The following is a 21,161-nucleotide window of genomic DNA, read 5'->3' as shown; positions in this document are numbered from 1 at the left end:
TTTTATTGTTTGATCATCTTTTTCTTTTTCCGACTTAAATAAGTTGTTTTTAAAAGCAACAAAAACACTTGACGCAAACTCCAAAATACTTTAACCAATTCACAACGACAAGGAAATACAATTGAATATGAACTCATTATTTATTCAGGTTCAAGATTTGCATTACATACTTTTCCATGGAAGATGTTCTCCAACTGCAAGTCTGCAAGTGATAGTTCCACTTGGGGAAATAAAAAAACATGCTAATTAGTAACACTTTTCACGTGGGCTTGTTGTTTAATATTTCGGCACAGAATAAAGCCATGTTTAGTTTCATTTTTTAATTGATATTGTATACATCCAAGTCCAAAGAAAACGAAAAACTGCATGCGCCTCCATTTAGGGTTTGATGGAAAATTCCAAAGCTGCTAACCCTAATTATTTAAAGGTTAAAACACCAGAGCTCTGCTAATTAATCCTAACTATTAATATAGAGTTTTTTTTGGTGAAAATGTTTTAAGAACTAATATTTAGTAAAGATACAAGCAAATCTTAGAAAAACATTCAAAATACTTTCTGAAATAAACACATAACTGATACTTCTTACAAAAAACACTTATAATACTTTTGGAACTCGATAATATTTTCTCTAAAAACGCTTTCAGTTATTATAAAACCATTTTCAAACATGCCCATGATCATCTACGTTTGAAAGGTGATCAGTTACTATATACCTATCACGACGAATGCGGCAGAACAGCTGTAATATATAGTGCTAAAACTTATGTGCGAAATGGTTCAACAAGGCCCAAATCGAACTTTTGTCAGTTTAGATACCCAGTCTTACTTTTAATCAAGATTTGCGTTTTTACTTAAAGTTGACATTATTTTTATTCCTCACTTTTTTTAATTTATTAACACATATGTATTGGAATTATTCTGATTCAACACTTGCATAGATTGTTAATACATGCAAAATCTAAAAGTATGCGAGTTTCAAACTACACTAAGTAATCCAATACTTAAAAAAAAACCAAGAATTGAAACTGATAAAGAAGTGTATTTGATTTGCAAATGGAGCTTTTTCGCAATGGCAGAAAGCACCTATACAATCTTGTGCAGGTTTGATCCTAACTGATTCCCCCTTAATAACTAATAATTAACTCACTAACACTTTTGTTTGTGAAAAAGAAAAAGCGTATTTTGTCTCATATACATTGTTTATCTCACTGAGTTGCTCGAACACAACTTCCCTAATTTAGAATAAGTAAACATTACAACTCATCATCTTTTTCTTTTTTTTTATAAAACCACAATGGTACGAGGTAAATTTTATTAATAATGAAAAAGAAGTTACACCTAGTCATGAAGGACATAAATATAACCCCTTATAATACAAGAAAAATGGATAAAGAAATACCTGAAAAAAGAAGATGGGACATAAACCTTACCCTTCTAGAAACGCAAACAATAAAGATACAAGAAAAAGAGGGGGGACATGAAACCTAACCCCTCTAAAACTAAACCTAAAAGTCTAAACCTGCAAAACAGATTTAGCAACATCACAAGGTTAAGAAAAAGAAAACAAGAAAGTGAATCAAACTTGTATGTCGATATGCAAACTAATTTGAGAACCGATAGCCAGGAAAGCCAATATAAACTAAAAACAAAGCAACATAAGCCACCAACGGAGGGGAATCGTGTCATACTAAGGTTGGAGAAGACAATCCCATGTTAGCAAAATTTCCTTCGCGATATATATATAAGAGACGTAGAAAGTCATCTTCTGAATGTGGTCCAAACAAATGGACCATTGCGTACGAAGAGGCCAAGGAATATGAAAATCAGTCGATTGGAGAGCAGAAATAACACTAGAATAGTCACTTTCCAACCAAAGGCAATGTCAACCCCACTGATATGCAAACTCTACACCAATAATAATTGTTGATAATTCTGCAAAGAAAGAGTTGCGATGAAAAATCCTTTGGCAGAAGCCACCAAGAAATTGACCATGGCAATCCCTGGAAAACTCATCCACAAGCAATAGGATTGGGATTTCCTTTGGACCGGGATTTCCTTTCAACAAGCAGCAGGATCGGGATTTCCTTTGGACAAATCATATGTATTAAGCTTAAACCAAGGAAATCAAGGAGAAGACTATAGCATATGAAGAATAGTTGGTGCCTTGCGAGGGATAGGTTGTCGTTGGATCCCCAAAGAAGAAATGATACTAGTGTCAAAACCTTGAGAATAATCAAGAATAAACTTCACACCATGAACGATCCCAAAATTGATAGATATGCAAAGATGACAAAAATAGATTGGGTGACCCTAAAAATAAACTCATTTCGAGCTTTCCAAATCGCCGAAATAGTAGAAAGACACGCAAAAATCTAGATATTGTGCAATTGTTGGGCAAATGGCTAACGTACGTAGACATTCCAAAAAGAAACCAGAGAATCTGAAAATGACAAAGAGGTACCAAATTGACATGCTAACCACTTCCAAAGTTGCCTAGATATCCGACAATTGAAGAAAAGTTGAATAGTAGGTTCCTCAAAATTATGGCAAAAACAACAAATGGACACCAAAGAAATATCACGTCGTTGAAGTGCACATTATGTAGGAAGTTTATCATGAAAAATCCACAAGTCAAAATAGATAGTTAAGGTGGAATAAAATGTCGCCAAATGTGTCACCTCTAGGCCCGGGCCCCTACCACATTCCGGGCTTGATTTCACCGGAGCACAATATTGTTCGCTTTGACCCTCGACCATGCCCTCACGGTTTTGTTTTTGGGAACTCACACGAGAACTTCGTAGTGGGTCACCCATCCTGGAATTGTTCTCGCACGAACTCACGTAACTTCGAAGTTCCTACAGGACCCCAAGCCAGTGAGCTCCCAAAAGGTTTCGTGCTAGGAAGAGATAAGAATATATATATAAGGCATAGATGATCCACTTCCCTGGGCGATGTGGGATGTTACAATCCATCCCCCCTTTAGAGGCCCGACGTCCTCGTCAGCACACTTCCGGCAAGGGATTGACTCTGATACCAGATTGTCACATCCCGTCCCGGGCCTCCACCACATCCCGGGCTCGACTCCACCATAACACAATATTGTCCGCTTTTGGCCCCGAGCATGCCCTCACGGTTTTGTTTCTTGGAACTCACACGAGAACTTCCTAGTGGGTCACCCATCCTGGGATTGTTCTCACGCGAACTCACTTAACTTCGAAGTTCCTACGAAACCCCAAGCCAGTGAGCTCCCAAAAGGCCTCGTGCTAGGTAGAGATGAGAATATACATATAAGGCATAGATGATCCACTCCCTTGGATGATGTGGGATGTTACCAAATGACCTTAGCCACAATCATAACAACTCATCATTTGAAAACATATAATATGTTTCTAAATAAACAAGACCACAATATTAATTCTTTCTACTCTACATTTGAAAACTTATGGCGCGTTTACGTAACCGTAATGAAAATATGAAGAATTAAATTGAGGAAGAATTGAATTTAGGAGGAATTGAATTGACAAGGAGTTGAAATTAGGAGAAGTCAGAATCGGATTCCTGTTGAAGCTGTTTACTCAAATGTTCTGGAATCAAAATATAAATGACACTAATTCCATAAAGCTGTTTATTAATTCAGCAAAATTGGAATATAAATCAGTATGATTACTAAAATGCCCTTGTCCCAAATCAAATATTATATAATTTTTTTTAATAAAATTTGATATAATATATAATAGCAAGAAAAAAATTAAATTGCTTTTTTTATTTCATAGACACACTAAAATGTTTTTGTTTATTTTTTTATAAATTTAAGTATTTACTTTAATGGATTTATAAAGGATAGTCTTGAAAATAAATAAAAAAGTAAGTGAGAGCATAAAGAAACAAAAGTGTCATTTCGATTGTCCAAGCAATCAGGATTCCAAATACTATGTTAATATAAATAATCCAAATCCTCCAAATTTTGGAATTGTATACCCCGTAATCAGAATTTAATTTTATATTTTAATTCCAATTACAGTTAGGTAAACGCGCCATAAATTAGTTGTAACGAAAAAAAAAAAAAAAAAATCTTTGGTTGTCCTTTGATCATCTTTTTCTTGTGCCGACTTCAGGAAGTAGTTTTTTAAAGCAACAAAAACACTTGAAGCACGCAAGCTCCGAAATACTTTAAGCGATTAACAACGACACGAGCAATTGCAGTTGATTTGAACTGTCATTATTTATTCAAATTCAAGATTTGCAGTACATACTTTTCCATGGAATGTCTTTGTTTGATGTTCTTCTCCAACTGCAAGTCTGCAAGTGCTACTTCCACTTGTGGAATAAAAAACGTGCTAATTAATAATAATACTCTTCACGTGGGTTTTTTGTTTAATATTTCGGCACAGGATAAAGCCACGATTTTAGTTTCATTTTTGAATTGATATACGAATAAGGATCCTCTTTGGATGATTTTTACGAAGATTCTGAGAATTCGCGTATCTTGTCCATCCATTGTAAATCGTACAGTTAGAAATTATTTAAAATTTTATTATTTAAAATTAACAAGAAAATAAGGTAATAATCATGCATGATTAATTAGTAACCATTCCTAATATTCGCTTTATTGTCCGATCATAATGAAGTCATGCACCCAACTTACAGGACTAGCAAATATGGCCTAGCTACAATTATTTGAGCAAGTGCGCACACTCTTTATCTACTTAAGTTTGAATATCATTTTCGTCAGTTAGATTAATTTAACATAAAATATTGTTTGTATAAAAGAATTTAGAGAATAATAGTTAGGTCTTTGTCTAATTTGAACCTTCTCATCGTTATAATTTTATACGGCCAGAGGATATTGAAACGCATGTACACAATTTATTTTGGCATTTTATATTAGCATCTCACAAAATATTGAATGCATCTCACGTTAAAATTTAATATTAAATGATTTATTTATCCTACTATACAATGACAATTTTGACCTTATTAGGTTTAAAAAAAATTTCTAAATACACCCCAAATCACTTTTAACGTATTATTTATCTTCTTCAACTATCAAAATCGCTCCGACCTCCATGATTGAACAAAATCCTAACCAATGAAACTACAAATATGTTGATTAAAAAATTATTTTGACGAATGAAACACGAAATCGATGTTTCGGAAGCTTCACATGAGGTAAGACTTCATATTCTTTATTCTTTTAGTGATTTTGACGATATCGATAATTATTTAATCTTACTTTTGCTGCGTTATTCAAGCTTCTGTATTCGTATTCATCTTTTAGAGATCACAAAGATTACATGAAGAATTAAAAACCTAAAATTACCACCAAATATTAAAAATAGATGACATGGGTTTTAATGGTAGAATTGTAAACAACCCACATATGCTTTAAATCTAAGGCATTAAAAGCTTTATAAGATTTGAGAAATGTGGGATGTATAAAAAATATGGGGTGCATGTAGAAAATGTAAGGTGTATATTGAGAATGTGAGGTGTGATGGTATTATGGGAAAGTGAGTGTGGTGTATTAAGATAATTTTTCATTGAAAAAGCAAATATGAGGTATATTAAATATGTAGGATTTATTCAACAATTTGTGGAGTGTTAATATAATAAGCCTTTATTTTAACCAAGCTTACTAAATAAGCAATCAAACGAGCAATTAATTTTTCAATGTATTAGAAGTTAATTAACACAGTCACGTGGCGTTAGAAGTAGGCCATATCAAACCCTGTCGTTCATTCATATTATATACTACATCACGTGACTTATATGCCTAAAAATTGTCAAAATATCTCCAATCAAACACCTATTCTCTTCTTTCATTTATCAACTCAACCACCAAGCATCCATCTAACTAATACAAACAGTGACACCATAAACAATAGGGATCTTAACTTGTGATCGGACAGATATATCCCTGACCTAGCACTCCTTAAGTCTTAACACGCAAAGAAACCATTTAATACATGCATCAAATGCACACACCAATACGTGTACATTAGAGATATGAAACCTGCAGACTCCTTTCCTCCTCTGCATATCTTTCCTTTTTTTTGGCTTTCGAAACAAATAAATTTCGAATAAAATAAATAAGAATTAAACCCTTTATATCTCTAAACTACTTATTAATAAAACATTATTTGTCAACAAAAAACTAATAAAATTACTACTATACCCTCTTAATACAAAACTGAAATAAGATATTAGAAAGAAAAAAAAGGAGAATTGTTATTAGCACTCTAAAAATCTCATTTTACACTTCAAACTTTCTATATTAGGAAAGAAAAATACATTTGTAAGGAGTGTAGAATGAGATTTTTGAAATGCCAATAACACTTCTCAAAAAAAAAAAAACAACAATGTGAGTATTAAAGTAATTTTGTAAAAATAAGTTTTTACTTTTTTTTAAACCTCACAACTATGTCACTTTGTCAACACCCTCTCAACTCATTCTCTCTCTTTCTCTCTTTCCCAACTGTCAACCTCTACTTTTTTGGGATGCCTGCCAACCTGTTAAAAACAAATAACTCCTCTCATAAATAAAATAAAATACAAATGTTTAAAAAATGTATTTCTCAACTCATAGAGTGTGTAACCTTTGCTAGTATAAATAAAAGGAATTGTTATTAGCACTTCAAAAATTTCATTATACACTTTAAATTTTCTATATTAGGAAAGAAAAATACGCTTGTGAGGAATGTGAAATGAGATTTTTGGAATGCCAATAACACTTCCCTAAATAAATAAAAGTGTGTGTGCACAAAAAATGGTACATGAATCACTTTTTCGGTGTAAATTAATTAATTTAACTTATATTCCCTTATAGATTTTAACAATAGTAAAACATATATATTCTTTATTTTTAAATGGAAATGTCACATATACATGCACTCCAAATTTGTTACCTTTCAACACTAATTGTGGATTAATCTAATATAATATAACAATTATTTTCAAATACAATGATAAACTGAGAGTAGGAACAACAAGTTACACTAACTGCATTATTTTTTTAACACGACATATTAATTTTCTTGCACATTTTATGCAAGTAGAGTAGGGACGGATTCACTATCTCTATATGATGTAGACCCTAGCTACATTTGAGTGGAGACTAGATGTGGGCACGGTGTGGTTGGGTCCAGTTTTATTCTCAAACCAAAACTAGAATCAGAAAATATTAACGATTCGGTTCAGTACGGTACCTATATTCAAAAACTATATTAATTGATTTTTTCAGAAACCATCTTAATTGGGTGGGGTTAAAAAAAAAAACCCTATATATAACACCTCCTCTTGGCTCTCATCTTTCATCCTAAAAAACTCTCCATTTGCAAACCAAAGTTTTGTCATCAGAGGCAGCCATGTTCATAACTCTACTCTTATTTTGGTCTCTACTTTCGTTGCTCTATTTCTTCTTCACCCCCATCCAAAAACATCAAACTAGACTAACCAAACCACTATTGAATTCCACCTATGGCCCTTCCTCCTACCCCATAATTGGTTGCTTTATCTCTTTCTACAAGAACCAACACAACCTCCTAGACTGGTACACCAGTCTCCTCTCAGGCTCGCCGTCACAGACTATAGTTGTGCACAGGATAGGTGCACGACGCACTGTTGTGACGGGGAACCCATCCAACGTGGAGCACATTCTCAAAACAAACTTTGCAAACTTCCCCAAGGGAAAACCCCTAACTGAGTTCCTCGGGGACCTTCTGGGCTGCGGCATATTCAACGTGGATGGCGATTTGTGGTCCACGCAGCGCAAGCTCGCGAGCCACGAGTTCAGCATAAAGTCCCTAAGGGAGTTTGTGGTGAACACTCTCGAGGAAGAAGTCGAGCACCGACTTATTCCACTGCTGGAAGAAGCTGCAGAGAGCCAAAGGGTTTTGGATATGCAAGAAATACTGAGGAGGTTTGCTTTTGACACTGTGAGCAAGGTTTCTTTGGGCTCCGACCCGTTTTGCTTGGACTTGACCCGACCCGTGCCTCCCCTTGTGAAAGCTTTTGAATGTGCTGCTGAGATAAGTGCCAGGAGGGGTACGGCTCCTTTATATTTGATGTGGAAGATGAAGCGTGCATTGAGCATTGGGTCCGAAAAGAAGCTCAAGGAAGCTGTTAAGGTCGTTCATGGCTCTGTACATGGTACGAAATTGGATACTATCTTGATTTTAATTTCTTTTACACGAAAAAAATTGTCGATAGTGATGAAAGGTGGGAACGTTCGCACAGATATCATGTTGATATTTGGTTTACATTTGGCAGTGTCCAGGATGAAATTTTGATAACTCATTGATATTCTGTTCATGTTTGGTAATATCAATTAAGTGTTGAACATGCAGATGCAAATTAGACCAGCTCGTTAAGATAATGTGCCGTAAACTTTAGATTGGTTGCAAGTATCAGTAAATCATTTGCGTCTTCCATATTTCTCTTATTTTAGTTATTGAGTACAGATGCTAGATGCAACATCTTTTCATATATTTTCATTTAGCATTCTTTTTCATATAAATACAGATATTTTGTTTGATATTTTTGTATTTTCATTTAACACTATGATTTGATTGATTTGTTGCAGAAATAATCCAGAACAAAAAGAAAGTTTTTGAAAGAGATGGAGAGAGAAGTGAGAGCCACGACATGTTGTCACGGTTGTTATTAGCAGGGCACAGTGAAGAAGTGGTGAGAGACATGGTGATAAGCTTCATACTGGCCGGACGTGACACCACCTCAGCAGCCATGACTTGGCTCTTCTGGTTGCTCAGCAAGCATCCTGACATAACCCACAAGATCGCGAACGAAGTCGAAAACGTCGTCGTACAAAGAAATGGTACGGAAAAATTAGGGTTTGATGATTTGCAAAAAATGAGGTTTTTGAGGGCTTGTTTGTGTGAGTCTTTGAGGCTCTACCCACCAGTCCCGTGGGATTCCAAGCATGCTGAGGTGGACACTGTTCTGCCAGATGGGACTTGGGTTGGGAAGGGAGATAGGGTTACTTATTTTCCTTATGGGATGGGGAGGATGGAGGAGTTGTGGGGAAAAGACCGGTTCGAGTTTAACCCGGACCGGTGGTTTGATATTGAACCGGGTTGTGACGGTGATAAGGTTTTGAAATCGGTGAGTCCGTACAAGTTTCCGGTTTTTCAGGCCGGCCCGAGGGTTTGCCTTGGGAAGGAGATGGCTTTTATTCAGATGAAGTATGTGATGGCTTCGGTGTTAAGGCGGTTTGAGATCAGACCGGTTTGTGGGGAGGACCAGCCGGCTTTTGTTCCTCTCTTGACGGCCCACATGGCTGGGGGGTTGAAGGTGTTGGTTCGAAAAAGAAATTAGCTTATATTAGTACAAAACCTTCTAGGTAAACTCTACGCTTCAAACGGCATTGCATTTCGAATGTGATCTTTTTTTTTTAATTCTTATGTTTATGGCTATATTAAACGTGTTGAATGCAAATATGTCGTGGAGATATGGTGGTTATAATTCAAGGTAAAAGACGCGTAATTGGGTTGACCCGATCGAGTTTAACCCACTTATTTAGTTTGAAGTAAGCATTCATGTTCAACTCGTTCGATCCAATTAAAAATTGAGTTACCCATGTATATATAATTAGGGGTGGTTCGGTATGGGATATCATACCGAAACTAGTATCCCGAATCCTAAACCAAAATTTTTTGGAATGGGAATTTGAAGACCAATCCCAAACCAAATTTTCGGGAATCCCAAATTTCGGGAATCCCAAAATATTTTCGGGATTTTGGGACAAATCGGGAATCCCAAATTGAAATATGAAATTATGAATTGTTCTTCAAATATATAATTCAAGAACACATTCATGAACTAGGAATTTCATTTCATTCACACTACCATTTAATTGAACACTGGCATGCCTGACTGTTTTTATCATAGTCAAAATTCAAATTAATTAAACCCTTTTTGCAATATTTTGAGAGACAAAAGAATCAAGCCTTCTAAAATCATCAGCCATGACAGCAGCAATAATAAAATCCACATGAATATCAAACAAAACATGAAAAATATGCAAGGTGTAGGGCATTCCAGGTTGCAGAGCATGAATTAAAAACTACTAGCATCAATTATAAAAGAATAATATATATATAATAATTAATATTATATATTTTCGGTTCGGTATGGGATTCCCGAAATATCGAGAAGCCAATCCCGAATCCTATACCGAAATTTTGGGATTGGTTCGGGATAGCATCCCGAAAATTTTGGGAATTTCGGTTTGGGAAATTTTTGGTTTGGGATCGGGATTTTTTCGGTTCGGTTCGGGATTTTTGGGAATTTTTTCCACCCCTATATATAATCCTGCGGCCTTATAAGGTTAACCCGATTAATTGGATTCAAATAAACTCAAGGGCAAGTCCAAAGTTGCTCAAATTGATCGGGTTGGCCAAAGTCTCAAAAACTAATCTTGCACTCCTTACTGAAAAGAAATAAAACTTAAAAGACGTATGAGTATGAGTGTATGATGACTATATGTCCCTGATTTATACCACGAATTTAGTTTTCGTCTCTGAATTCTACTATTAGTTGCTTCTGTCCTCGAAGTATGTCATTTAATGTACTAGTAGTTATTTTCGTTAACTCCGTCAACTTTTCATTAAATCGAGTAATAAAATAGGACTTTCATCCAAAAAATAATAAAATGAAATTTTTAAAGAAAAAGGCTTGGCTCCTCAAGGATTGAGGAGGAACTCCTCCTTAAAATACCTTGTGACTTATTCATTTCGTGCTTATGAGCGGAACTTCTTAAGGATTGACTAAGATTTTAGTTTTAATTAGTCTTTTGAATGATTTATGATATGAGTTTTGATCGTAAATACAAAATTCTGTGAATAGGTTATTTTGAGGAAAAATTCCTTCTTAACCTTAAAGAGCCAATTCTTCTCTTTTTTTAATAAATTAGATTTTTTTTTCTCTATATAACAAACCACTATACCCTTAAATTTGATGGAAAAGAAGACAGATTTGACGAAAGGACTACTCATGCAACATAGGGTTAAGTTCAACAAGAGAAACTAACATGAGAGTTCAAGGACAAAAACTAAACATGAGGTAAAGTTCAAGAACCATTGTTACCACACACCCAAAAGTCGATTGTAATAAGTGACCTCGATGCAAATGATAAAAATGAAAAATCAAAGTAGGCACCTATCAAGTGGCATATTGAGAGCTGGTTTGGTATTGCTGTGCTTTGAAAAAAAGCTGCTTCTGCTGTGCTGTGAGAATAAGCAGCTGTGAAATAAAGCAGCAGAGTGTTTGGTAAACTTTTTTATAAAAGTGCTTTTGAAAAAAAAAACCAGTATTATAGTGTTTGGTAAACTTTTATGTAAAATAGATGTGAAAAAAAGCCGGTTTTTTAAAGCTGGGTTTTGCAGCTTCTTGTTTTTGGCTTTTTTTCACCAAAAACTATGAAAAAAAACTGAAGCTGAATGTTTACCAAACACAAAAATAACTCCTAGCTTTTTTTGATACCACCTTTTTTCAGAATCACCTCAGTACCAAACCAGGCCTGAAACTAGGGTTCCATGTTAGTATAGTCTAGCAGACTAGACTGCATCTAAAGTTGGTAAGTTTTTTCCAAAAGCATGAGAGCTCGGGACACGAAATATTCAAAATGTTTTTTCTCAAGAGCATGTGAAATGTGATATTTAGACGAACACAAAGTTGAACAAGGTTTCACCTTTGACCTCAGAAAATTGGTAGAAGTTCACGTGCAAACTACAAACCCTAAATTTTGGGTGGAGTTCCAAAATTCATATTATTCATATTTAGCAAGCAGATAACTTGAGCCTATGTGGGATCTTAGTAAGAGTTGCAACATTATTGCTTTGCCATATATAGAATTCACCTGCTTGGACAGTGTCTGGCACTCGTGCGATATATCCATATATCCTTCAGAATTTTTTTAAAATCTACATTGCTTTTGAGGCTGTGTGATTGTGATCGATAGTCAATGGTTGAATTAAAATTCGAAAGCAGTATAATGTGTGAGCATAAGTAAGTCACTGATACGAATCCTAAAAGATTTCACACCTATCAAACAATACGAAAAGTTGTGGACATGCCACTTTATGCTCGTCCTTGGACTTGGAGTGTGCATGAAAAGTTGGATTCTTTCTTTTTTTGAAGGAGTGCGGGTTGAATAATTAGTGATAGGTTTCATGCTTGTACCAAAAAAGTATCTTCCACTCGGCCTTCGTTCGAAATGTGCATGACATGTTAGAGCAGCTCCAGCGGGAGCTCCTGCTCGAGGGACGGGCTCCGGAACAGGGCTGGATTGCCCAAGGGAGGAGGTCCAACGTTGGTTGGCGAGAGAGCCCGAGCAGGCTCGAGCGCTAGGTCCGTCGATTCGTGCCGGCCCGAGCGTTTGAAGGCAATCTGACGTGGACTGACGTCAGGACGACGTCTTCACGCTTTTTGAGGGCCACAGAGACGTGGGTTCCGACGAAACCGACTGTGCCGGTGACAAGAACGAACATGCAGACGGCATATCTTGTAAAATTTCTGACCTTTTTTTCTTTTGGTTTCCTCTCTTATGTCTCTTTTTCTTTGTTTATCCAAAACCCACAATTGACAAAATTTGGAACCCGTTTTTCAGTTGGATTGGATTTGAAAATTTGGGTTTTGTGATTTTGATATGCAAAAAGAAAGAGATCGAAGAAGAAAGGTAAACAAGTGCAGATTTTATTTGATTTGGGATATTAAAATATCTACCCTTTCACTCCCCTGCAAACTCATCTCCGCCGCTTCCTTCTCCCGCGACCACCGTCTCCTGCTGCTACTGCAACTTCAAATTCTGGGCTTTCAACAAACCCCTCTTCCATTTCGGCAAGATCCATTGCCGGATTCTCATGACTTGGTTCTCCGTCGGCATCGTATTCGATTTAACCTTGCTCTTCTCCGTCTCCCTCCTCCTCATATGGGAGCTCGGCAGAGCTCTCAATCTCTTCCATGGAAGCTTCTTCGTCCACGGTGATTTCAAGTTTTGTGGAAAAAAAATACTATTATTTTATAAATTAAAAAATACTATTATTTTATTACCTATTGCCATGACTATCCAAGTGCAATGGTAAAGATGCAAAAGACAATTACTATTTATTAAGAGTAGTTACTGTTCACTGAATGGATTAAATAATGAATAGCCTGGAGGGAGAGCTCCCACGCTGAAGTTGCTCTTAGTATATGTGCATTATTCGGCATGTAACTTCAAACTTTTCTTTAGTCGGAAAGAGTACAAATGTTTGCCTCCACTCAAAAAAATATAACCATGTTTGGGGTCAAACTTTGAAAGAATAAAAACGGTTTCTGACAACCAAAATCATGGATATATTTGGTTGAAAAACTTAAAAAGATTACTTTAAGATCATTGATGAAAAAAACACATGCCAAATGCTTGTCAGCCTTCTTCTGACAGCTCTTCTAAGTAAGCACTTGATTTTTTTTAATAAAAGTTTCAAACGCGTTTCTAATAAAACGAAAGTTCTATATTTTTTCCTCCCACAGGGTATCGTATCGCATCATGAATTCAATAAATTACGAAAAAAAAATTCTACCAAGGAAAGAATTGGATTGAAGAAACCAAATAAAGATGATATGAAATCAACAGGATCTAGATATCTTAGAAATACACGACTGCCACTTATTGAAACTTACCCAATTCCTTATTTCAAGTGCTTCCGGGAGCATCACTTCCGGCTGACTTTCGGTTCAAGTAACGAATAACAGCATCCTCAACCCTGAAAAAAAGGAACATCAAATTGGAAATTAATTGGGAGAAAAATATGGCAACGTCCCAATTTTTATACAAAATCCCCAGACCAACTAGCTTGTCTATTCAGAGAAGAACATGAAAGTGTCGTAAATACCACGATATTTGAGATTCCGTGGAATTCACACAATTGCGTGACAAAGGATGAAATTCTACTGTATATGATTTGCTTAATGTACGAAAGTTAACATCATAAAGCACTAAAGTTGATAAGTTTTATACTGTAAAGAAAAGTGACAGAACCAACAGAAAACCAAAGTCTGGATATTTCTCAAGAATATTTAGGCATCTAAAGTCTTTAATTGGATGAAGAAACCGTGAAAGTTCATCATATTTACTACGGTCATCGAGCAAGGATCTTATCACCAATACAAAAGCGAGGTGAACGTTGGGGTTCTAAATAAATAAAGGGTATCGAGGACGTCAATGCTAAATAGTTGGACTGAATAGCGACATGAAGTTAATTTGAGCAGTAAAATCATACTAAGAGTACAAAAGAAACACGCATAAAAATAGAAGTGTAAGTATAAAATGCCGAGCAAAAGCTTACCAAGGTTGATTGTAGAAATCGGAGCGGCGCTCCTTTTCCACATTACGACTAGCATCTCCAGCAACAAGCTTGAGATCCTTGCTCTGGGAAGCAATCAAAGTATTAATAAACTCTGCAGGAGATTGACTGAACCCAAGAAAGAAAGCTCGCCGCCGTCGATGTTCATGGATTTTTTTTATGGATGCACAAATCAATTCGTCACAAGCGTCAATCTCTTTGCTCCTCTCGGTGCTTCCCAAGAAAGCAGACATCTCTTTCTCTAATACCATGGGTACATCAACCAGTATATCATAGCAGGTAGTTCCAGCTGGGCAATTTCCTGAAAGTTTTATCTTATGCTCTATATGTATAGGCTGTGGTGGAGTTAAATGCTGTGATATCTTTTGTGAAACCATCGAAAACTTCATCTTCTCTTCCCCAAAAATCTTCTGAAGAGGTGGATCACACACAAAGAAAGTAGGGTCATTCGGGTTCTGCAACTTCCTGGCCTTGACATAGTGCCAAATAGCAGCTATAATTCTGGGTCGGGTCTCTACCTCAATTCCCAGAACTTCATGGAGAGCTGGTGAAAGTTTGAATTTCTCAGGTACATAATTCATCTCTAGTCTTACTATTGCAGTAAACTCCTTATCCCCTTTTCTTTTCACCTCAAAGCCATCATGAAGAGCGGGTGAACGGGAACTTTCCCATAAAATCACGTGGTTATCTGGATAGAGGGTTTGGTCCAAGTATATGGTAACTTTCTTGAACAGTGATGAAAATTTTGCCCTTGATTTTGGTGTCAATCCAGCCACCACAGGATCCCTCCCGTCTTCCAGTAACCTCCCAATTATCTTAAGTGACCATGAAGGGGGTTCCGCATTTGTCTTCTCAGGATTTGTTTGTGTCTGATTCGCAAAGGTGTTGAATACATAAACTCTAAGTGTTCTCTGAACACGGGGGGGACATTTAAGGGACTCTTGGATGTCCATCTTCTTCCTTGCCAAAGCAGCATCAACACGAGACTCAAATTCAAGCAACTGAGTATAAAGACCAGACTCTGGTAGAAGTGCAGCCACTTTGTCCGGTATTTGTTTATCAGGTAGCTTTTGCTTCTTTCTACGAGCAGCTGGGGTGAGCTCCATGGTTTTAAATGGTGAACCCGTGTTGGCACTAGATGAACCAGGAGGCCGAGAAGGTGGCTTCTGGTTCGCCCGCTTAGCAGTTCCTGTGCTAGGTGTTGCCACGGAGGGTGATGAACCACCAACATTACTTGTATTCGCATTATGCAACTGGGCAAGAGACTGAGCTTGAGCTTGCAACTGAACAAATTGGGCATGGGCAGCTTGGGTTTGGGCTTGTGCGTGAGCATTCACATACTGTGCCTGTGCAAGTGCCTGCGCTTGCGGCTCAGACAACTGAAAGTGCCCTGGAAAATGAGCTCCCCCTTGTGTCGGAGGCTGCGATTGAGTGAGAAGATGAGGCTGGTGATTCATGGCCACAGGTTGCGACACCGCCCCAGAATTGCCAAAGTGGGGTGGCACCCCCACATTCCTGGGCTGATTATTATTATTCATCACCTCAATTATAAAAAACCACAACCTTTAACACACCAAAACTATTCCATCAAAAACCCCAAAACCCTAATCGAAACCTCTGATATCCTCAACTTCCAAATCCCCAACAACGAAATTAAACCCGGGTTTCGACTCTACCGAGCTTCCTTCTTCAACTAAACAAAAAGACACGATCTTTTCACCTCGGAAGGCTTACAATATTGCTGAAACACTGAAAAATTCAAACTTCCTAGCAAGAACTTCTGCAGAACACAAAACCCTAATTTCAGAAGCAGAACCCAGAATTCAAACATCAAAAGCAGCAAAATTCAATCCAAATTCAAGCATTGCAGAAGCAGCTAGTGAGTTCAAAGCTTATGCTGGCTGTGTTAATACAAGCTAATTTAATTTATCAGAATTAAGAAGCTGACTACGCAAAAATTAAAAAACAACTAGGAATTTAAAATCATAGGAAAATAATTAGATCATCAAATAATTGACCATACGACATATACATACTTGTTGCTAGCTTCTGTAGCTTCTCCTTCTCTCTCTCTCTGCTTACAGATCGGCAATGGAGCGGAACCGGTTCTCTCCCTATCGCTATCTCTCTTTTCTTTTGCGATTTTGTTCAGTTCGTGAATTTACACAATTGCCCTTTTTTAAACGAGGGCCTCATAATCGTTCATACGTGTCGGGGATCGATGTGTGGTGTATGTTTAGTTCAGATTAGCACGTGCTTAAATTCCCAAGATATTTTTTATTATAACGGGAACACGAATAGTATAACACGTATTTTTATATAAATAGTGAAAAATTTTATTTTTTAAGTGATTAACTTTTTAACACACAAATCTCACTAGTTACTATTTATATAGGGAATTGTTATTAGCACTCCAAAAATCACATTCTACACTTCCAAATTTTCTATATTAGGAAAGAAAAATAAACTTATGAGAAGTGTAGAATAAGATTTTTAGAGTACTAATAACACTTTCTTTTATATAATAACATATAATATACCACTTCGTATATCAGTGACACTTAAAAATCTCTGGTATTTTGAGAAGGGCACATGAACTTGGCTTATTTCGAGATTTCCCAGTGTACCGTCCATTTTGGCCATGAGATATATTTGCGTTGACTGCAACATTAATTACAGTTTTTCTTTTATGATATGATTAGATTTTAAATAAAACACGTATTATTCTTAAATTGATCAAATGACCGATGACTTTCATACAATAATAGAGTATCGCATATGAGCTCAAACCTTTATGTGAATTTACTTGCACTAGCCTTCACGCACATGATGATGTTCGCCTCGGTCTTCTATTTTATTTTTGGCATATTTTACTAATTTTCTTATTTTAAGCTGTTTCACATTACAATGTATAATTTAATATTTGCAATACAAAGATCGTTAATGCATGACTTCATTAATATTTTAGAACACGTAAATTTGTCTATTGTCCTTGAATTTGTCAAATCGAGAGTAATTTTTATTCCTTCAAATAGAAAAAAAAAAAAGAAGAAAAAAAACTCACATAAAAATGTGATAAATTTAGTGGTTCAAGAGCAACTTGTCACAATTTAAACGAATAATCAAAATTGAAAGTTGAGAGAAAAATGGAAATGTCAGAAACGAGACCCAAACAATCCTCAATTTAAGGGCTCCTTTTCACAACTGTTTAGTGTTGACTTCAGCCCAAAGCATAAAATTCGAGCCCAGAAGCAGACAGTAATGCCTAAACAGGCTTAACTCTATGTTTCTCTCTTTATCGCATGTCTCAAAATATTGGTGATATTTACACTTATTTTTATTTTCACATAATTTTTATTGATTTTTGTTTAATAATGAACTTCGATTCATTCGATTTATCGTTCGAAATTTGAGATGTTTGTGTGGAAGGTAAGAGCTTAGCACACGCCGAAGAAGCAGCCATGGTAAGTCCTTTTGCTTTGTTTCCTACTTTTTGCATTTGAATCCACTTTCTTCGTTTCTGAAAGCAACGAATTTGAAGCAAATTTTTTGTTCGTTCGGAAACAAAAATCAGATTTCTGAAATTCTCGATATGTTCGATTTCTTAATTTTTATGGTGATTTTTTTAGGAGAAGTATTGGAGGGAGCCAAACAACCAGACCAAGTGTAAGCCATTGTCATTATTTTGTAGTTTTCACAAATATATATATATATATATATATATATATATATATATATATATATAATTGTTATTAACACTCCAAAAATTTCATTATACACTTCTTATAAGTATATTTTTTTTCTAATTATAGAAAGTTTGGAGTGTCAAATGAAAATTTTAGAGTGCTAATAACAATTTCTTATATATATATATATATTCTCATTTGGTACGTGAAATTTGAAGTTTGAATTTTATATATTTTTAAGTTTTCTTTATATATTATAAAGAAAACAAATGAAAATGACTTGAAAATTTTGACTTTTAATAATAAGGATAAAATAAAAGGTAAAGTGAATAATATCAAGTTTGACTTTATAATGTAAAAATGTGGTTTTTCGTTAAAGTGAACAGTACCGCGGACCGTTCGTTAAAACTCCCATTATTATATATGTTAAATCGTAAATCAACCTGCAAAGCGAGGGGCAGCAAGCCACTAAAAACCGCCATTCCAATGGACAGGAAAGGTGGCCGGTGAAATCTGCACAGTTTTATTCTGTACTTGCTTAAGAATGCTGAGAGCAATGCTCTGGTATTAAGATTATGCTTTACTTGTATTCGGTTTTCAGTCACTACAGCTTCATATCTGCATGCTAGCTGCATATATGTTATCTGTTGACATATTCTCTAGCCTAAAGGTTCAGATGTGGATTCGCTTAACGTATCTCGTATCCAGGTAAACCAAGCCCGGAAGCAAAGGCGCTGCACATACCGTGCTCATGGCGGAATTAATCGCAAGTGTTTTGGACATCCTGAGACTCAGCTGGCTAGCAGGAAAGAGAAGGGACAGCTCTACCTCTGCGCAGTGGTGCTTCTTCTTGAACAACGACAGTTGAACATGTCATGAGAGCTGTTGGTACTTTTGTTGTTTCTCGGAGCTTATGTGGAACGTGAAACATGTTTGAACTACTTCAAGTTCAAGCTGTCTGCCTTCGGTGCCCCGACCACATTGTTGCTACAACTTTTACTTATGAATGAAAAATTGTAATGGATGATTTTGATCATGGCATTTGCTTTATGTACAGAAGTTGTTCCCAATGTTCCCAAATCCTATACATTGGGCTGAATTCTCTAGGGTACAGCTTTTGAGTAGGGTACACCTTGCACTTCAAGCGGCTCATTTCTGGTCGTTATATGCTCTTGGATTCTTTAAATATATTCACTAGTTAAGTACATCAATTTATGTTTTATGGATGTAATTTAAATTTTCACTACTTCAACTAGCTCAAAGTCCAATGGTTCTCTCGACAATGATCAATTAGTTGTTAGTTTAATGGTACTCGATTTCTAGGTTATTGAGACATGAACAAGTTTGAATTCCCCTATTATCAGTTGATAAAAGAAGAGGATTTTTAGCCAAATGGTTTATGAGATTGACATAACTCTTCACTTTGATTCCTGAAATTTATAATCGTTAGAAGTGGTTTCTGAATTTGTCCATCATTAATCAATGTGAAAAACCTCCGTTGGATAACATAAAATGATAAAAATATCTTCAATTTTTGTCAAATCATTTTGACGAATTGTTTATCAATTGAAAGTATTTTTATGATTTTAGTTCTTATTTAACATAGATTTTTTACATAATGACTACTCCTATCGATTTTAATTTTTAGGAAACAAAGTAAGAAGTTACGCTAAATTTAAAGATGATTTTAGATATAAAATCAAAAGAAAATAATGGTTATTTGTCCACACGTTAAATTAGGTGGGTTGAGTTCTTTTCCCGTTTAATAATACAACTTTTGAGCAATTAATTACATTCCCTCTTCTGTCTTGTTCCAGACCAATTAAACATATTTTTCCTACCAACGAAAAGAAATTTAATTTTTGTTGATAAGATTTGTCTTATCATTTGACAGTTTCATCCAGCTGCTATGTGACGAACTCAATCCAGGCATTATATTTAGAGCAGGAATGGAGATTGAGTACCATCCTAAGGTTTGTTTCGAGATATTTTTAAAATAGTTGAAATTGTTTTGGGTGAAAAAAAATTTCTGGATAAAATTCTTTGTAAAATATAAGTAAACACTGAAAAGTGCTTTTCAAATTCAAAATATTTTGTCTAAAACCCTTTTTAGTAATTTTGTTAAAAATACTTCCAAACGAATACTTAATTTGGAGTCAATTAACACAAAATATTACAGTAAAAACATAAATAAACAAAAAAGTTAATATCTTTATTTTATGAAGCGTTTGGTAACATGTAACTATCACAACACTAATGTTTTTGTGATTGATTTTGAAAGGTTGTGACACATAATTAATGGAAAATAAATTTCTATAAATGGAACTATAGAATATTACCATAATAAATAGAAGAATATTTAAAGACTTTACATGAAAGTAACACAAAAATGTATCATGCAACGATGAAAACCATGCACAATATAAGATCCATTCTAAAGACAAATCGCATTATCCCATCAAAATTTTGACCAATTTTATTCATTTGCACAAGTGAAAAGGTGTATCATTTCAAATACAATTTAAGGGGTTTTTTTATTTTTTTATTTATTTTTAGTATATCAATATTTTTACACAAAGGAAAATTCGGCTAAGCTACAAAATGGGCAGTCTAATTTGGTATTGAATTCACCATCCACGAGATTTGAACCTAAGACCTATCATTTTCTAATACCTTCAATTGAGAGATTTTTCAGCATTTAACATAACAAATCCGAATTTGGCTTGTTCATTTTCTTTAATTGTTCGAACAAATTTAAAACCAATGTGCTCGTTTGTGTAGATACAACTTAGCTAACTACGATCAAGAAAATTGTGTAGCCATTAAGAACATCCATGAAACGTTGCTAAATAATGTCTGTTATACCTATTCAATACCCATTAGTATATAAATTATGCACTTTTGTGCATTTTAAAGTGTTTTACCAAATATAATTGCCACGTTGCATGTCACATCCTGACCCGGTCCCCAACCACAACTCAGGCTTGACTCCACCGTAACACAATATTGTCCGTTTTGGGCCTCGACCACGCCCTCACGGTTTTGTTACTTGCTGAACTTCGGAGTTCCGATGGAACCCGAAGCCAGTGAGTTCCCAAAAGGCCTCGTGCTA

The 21,161-nt window shown here is 35.5% G+C and overlaps 2 protein-coding genes across 2 annotated transcripts; one reads left to right on the top strand and one right to left on the bottom strand.

Moving 5' to 3' along the window:
- Positions 1-7,283: 7,283 nt before the first annotated feature.
- On the top strand, positions 7,284-9,466 carry LOC103950019 (cytochrome P450 94B3-like). Its single transcript, XM_009361167.3, has 2 exons — positions 7,284-8,148; positions 8,582-9,466. The coding sequence occupies exons 1-2, from the start codon at positions 7,365-7,367 to the stop codon at positions 9,331-9,333; spliced, it is 1,536 nt and encodes a 511-aa protein (XP_009359442.2). The 5' UTR covers positions 7,284-7,364; the 3' UTR covers positions 9,334-9,466.
- Positions 9,467-13,574: 4,108 nt separating this feature from the next.
- Positions 13,575-16,541, bottom strand: LOC103950020 (SWI/SNF complex component SNF12 homolog). Its single transcript, XM_009361168.3, has 3 exons — positions 16,400-16,541; positions 14,346-16,143; positions 13,575-13,763 (listed from the first exon to the last, which is right to left on the bottom strand). The coding sequence occupies exons 2-3, from the start codon at positions 15,899-15,901 to the stop codon at positions 13,694-13,696; spliced, it is 1,626 nt and encodes a 541-aa protein (XP_009359443.2). The 5' UTR covers positions 15,902-16,143; positions 16,400-16,541; the 3' UTR covers positions 13,575-13,693.
- Positions 16,542-21,161: the final 4,620 nt, after the last annotated feature.

Source organism: the organism of the source record quoted next, unplaced genomic scaffold, assembly GCF_019419815.1.
Source record: "Pyrus x bretschneideri cultivar Hongxiangsu unplaced genomic scaffold, Pyrus_bretschneideri_v1 Contig27, whole genome shotgun sequence".
NCBI classification, from domain to species: domain Eukaryota; kingdom Viridiplantae; phylum Streptophyta; class Magnoliopsida; order Rosales; family Rosaceae; genus Pyrus; species Pyrus x bretschneideri.
This window is presented reverse-complemented; position numbering and strand designations above follow the sequence as displayed.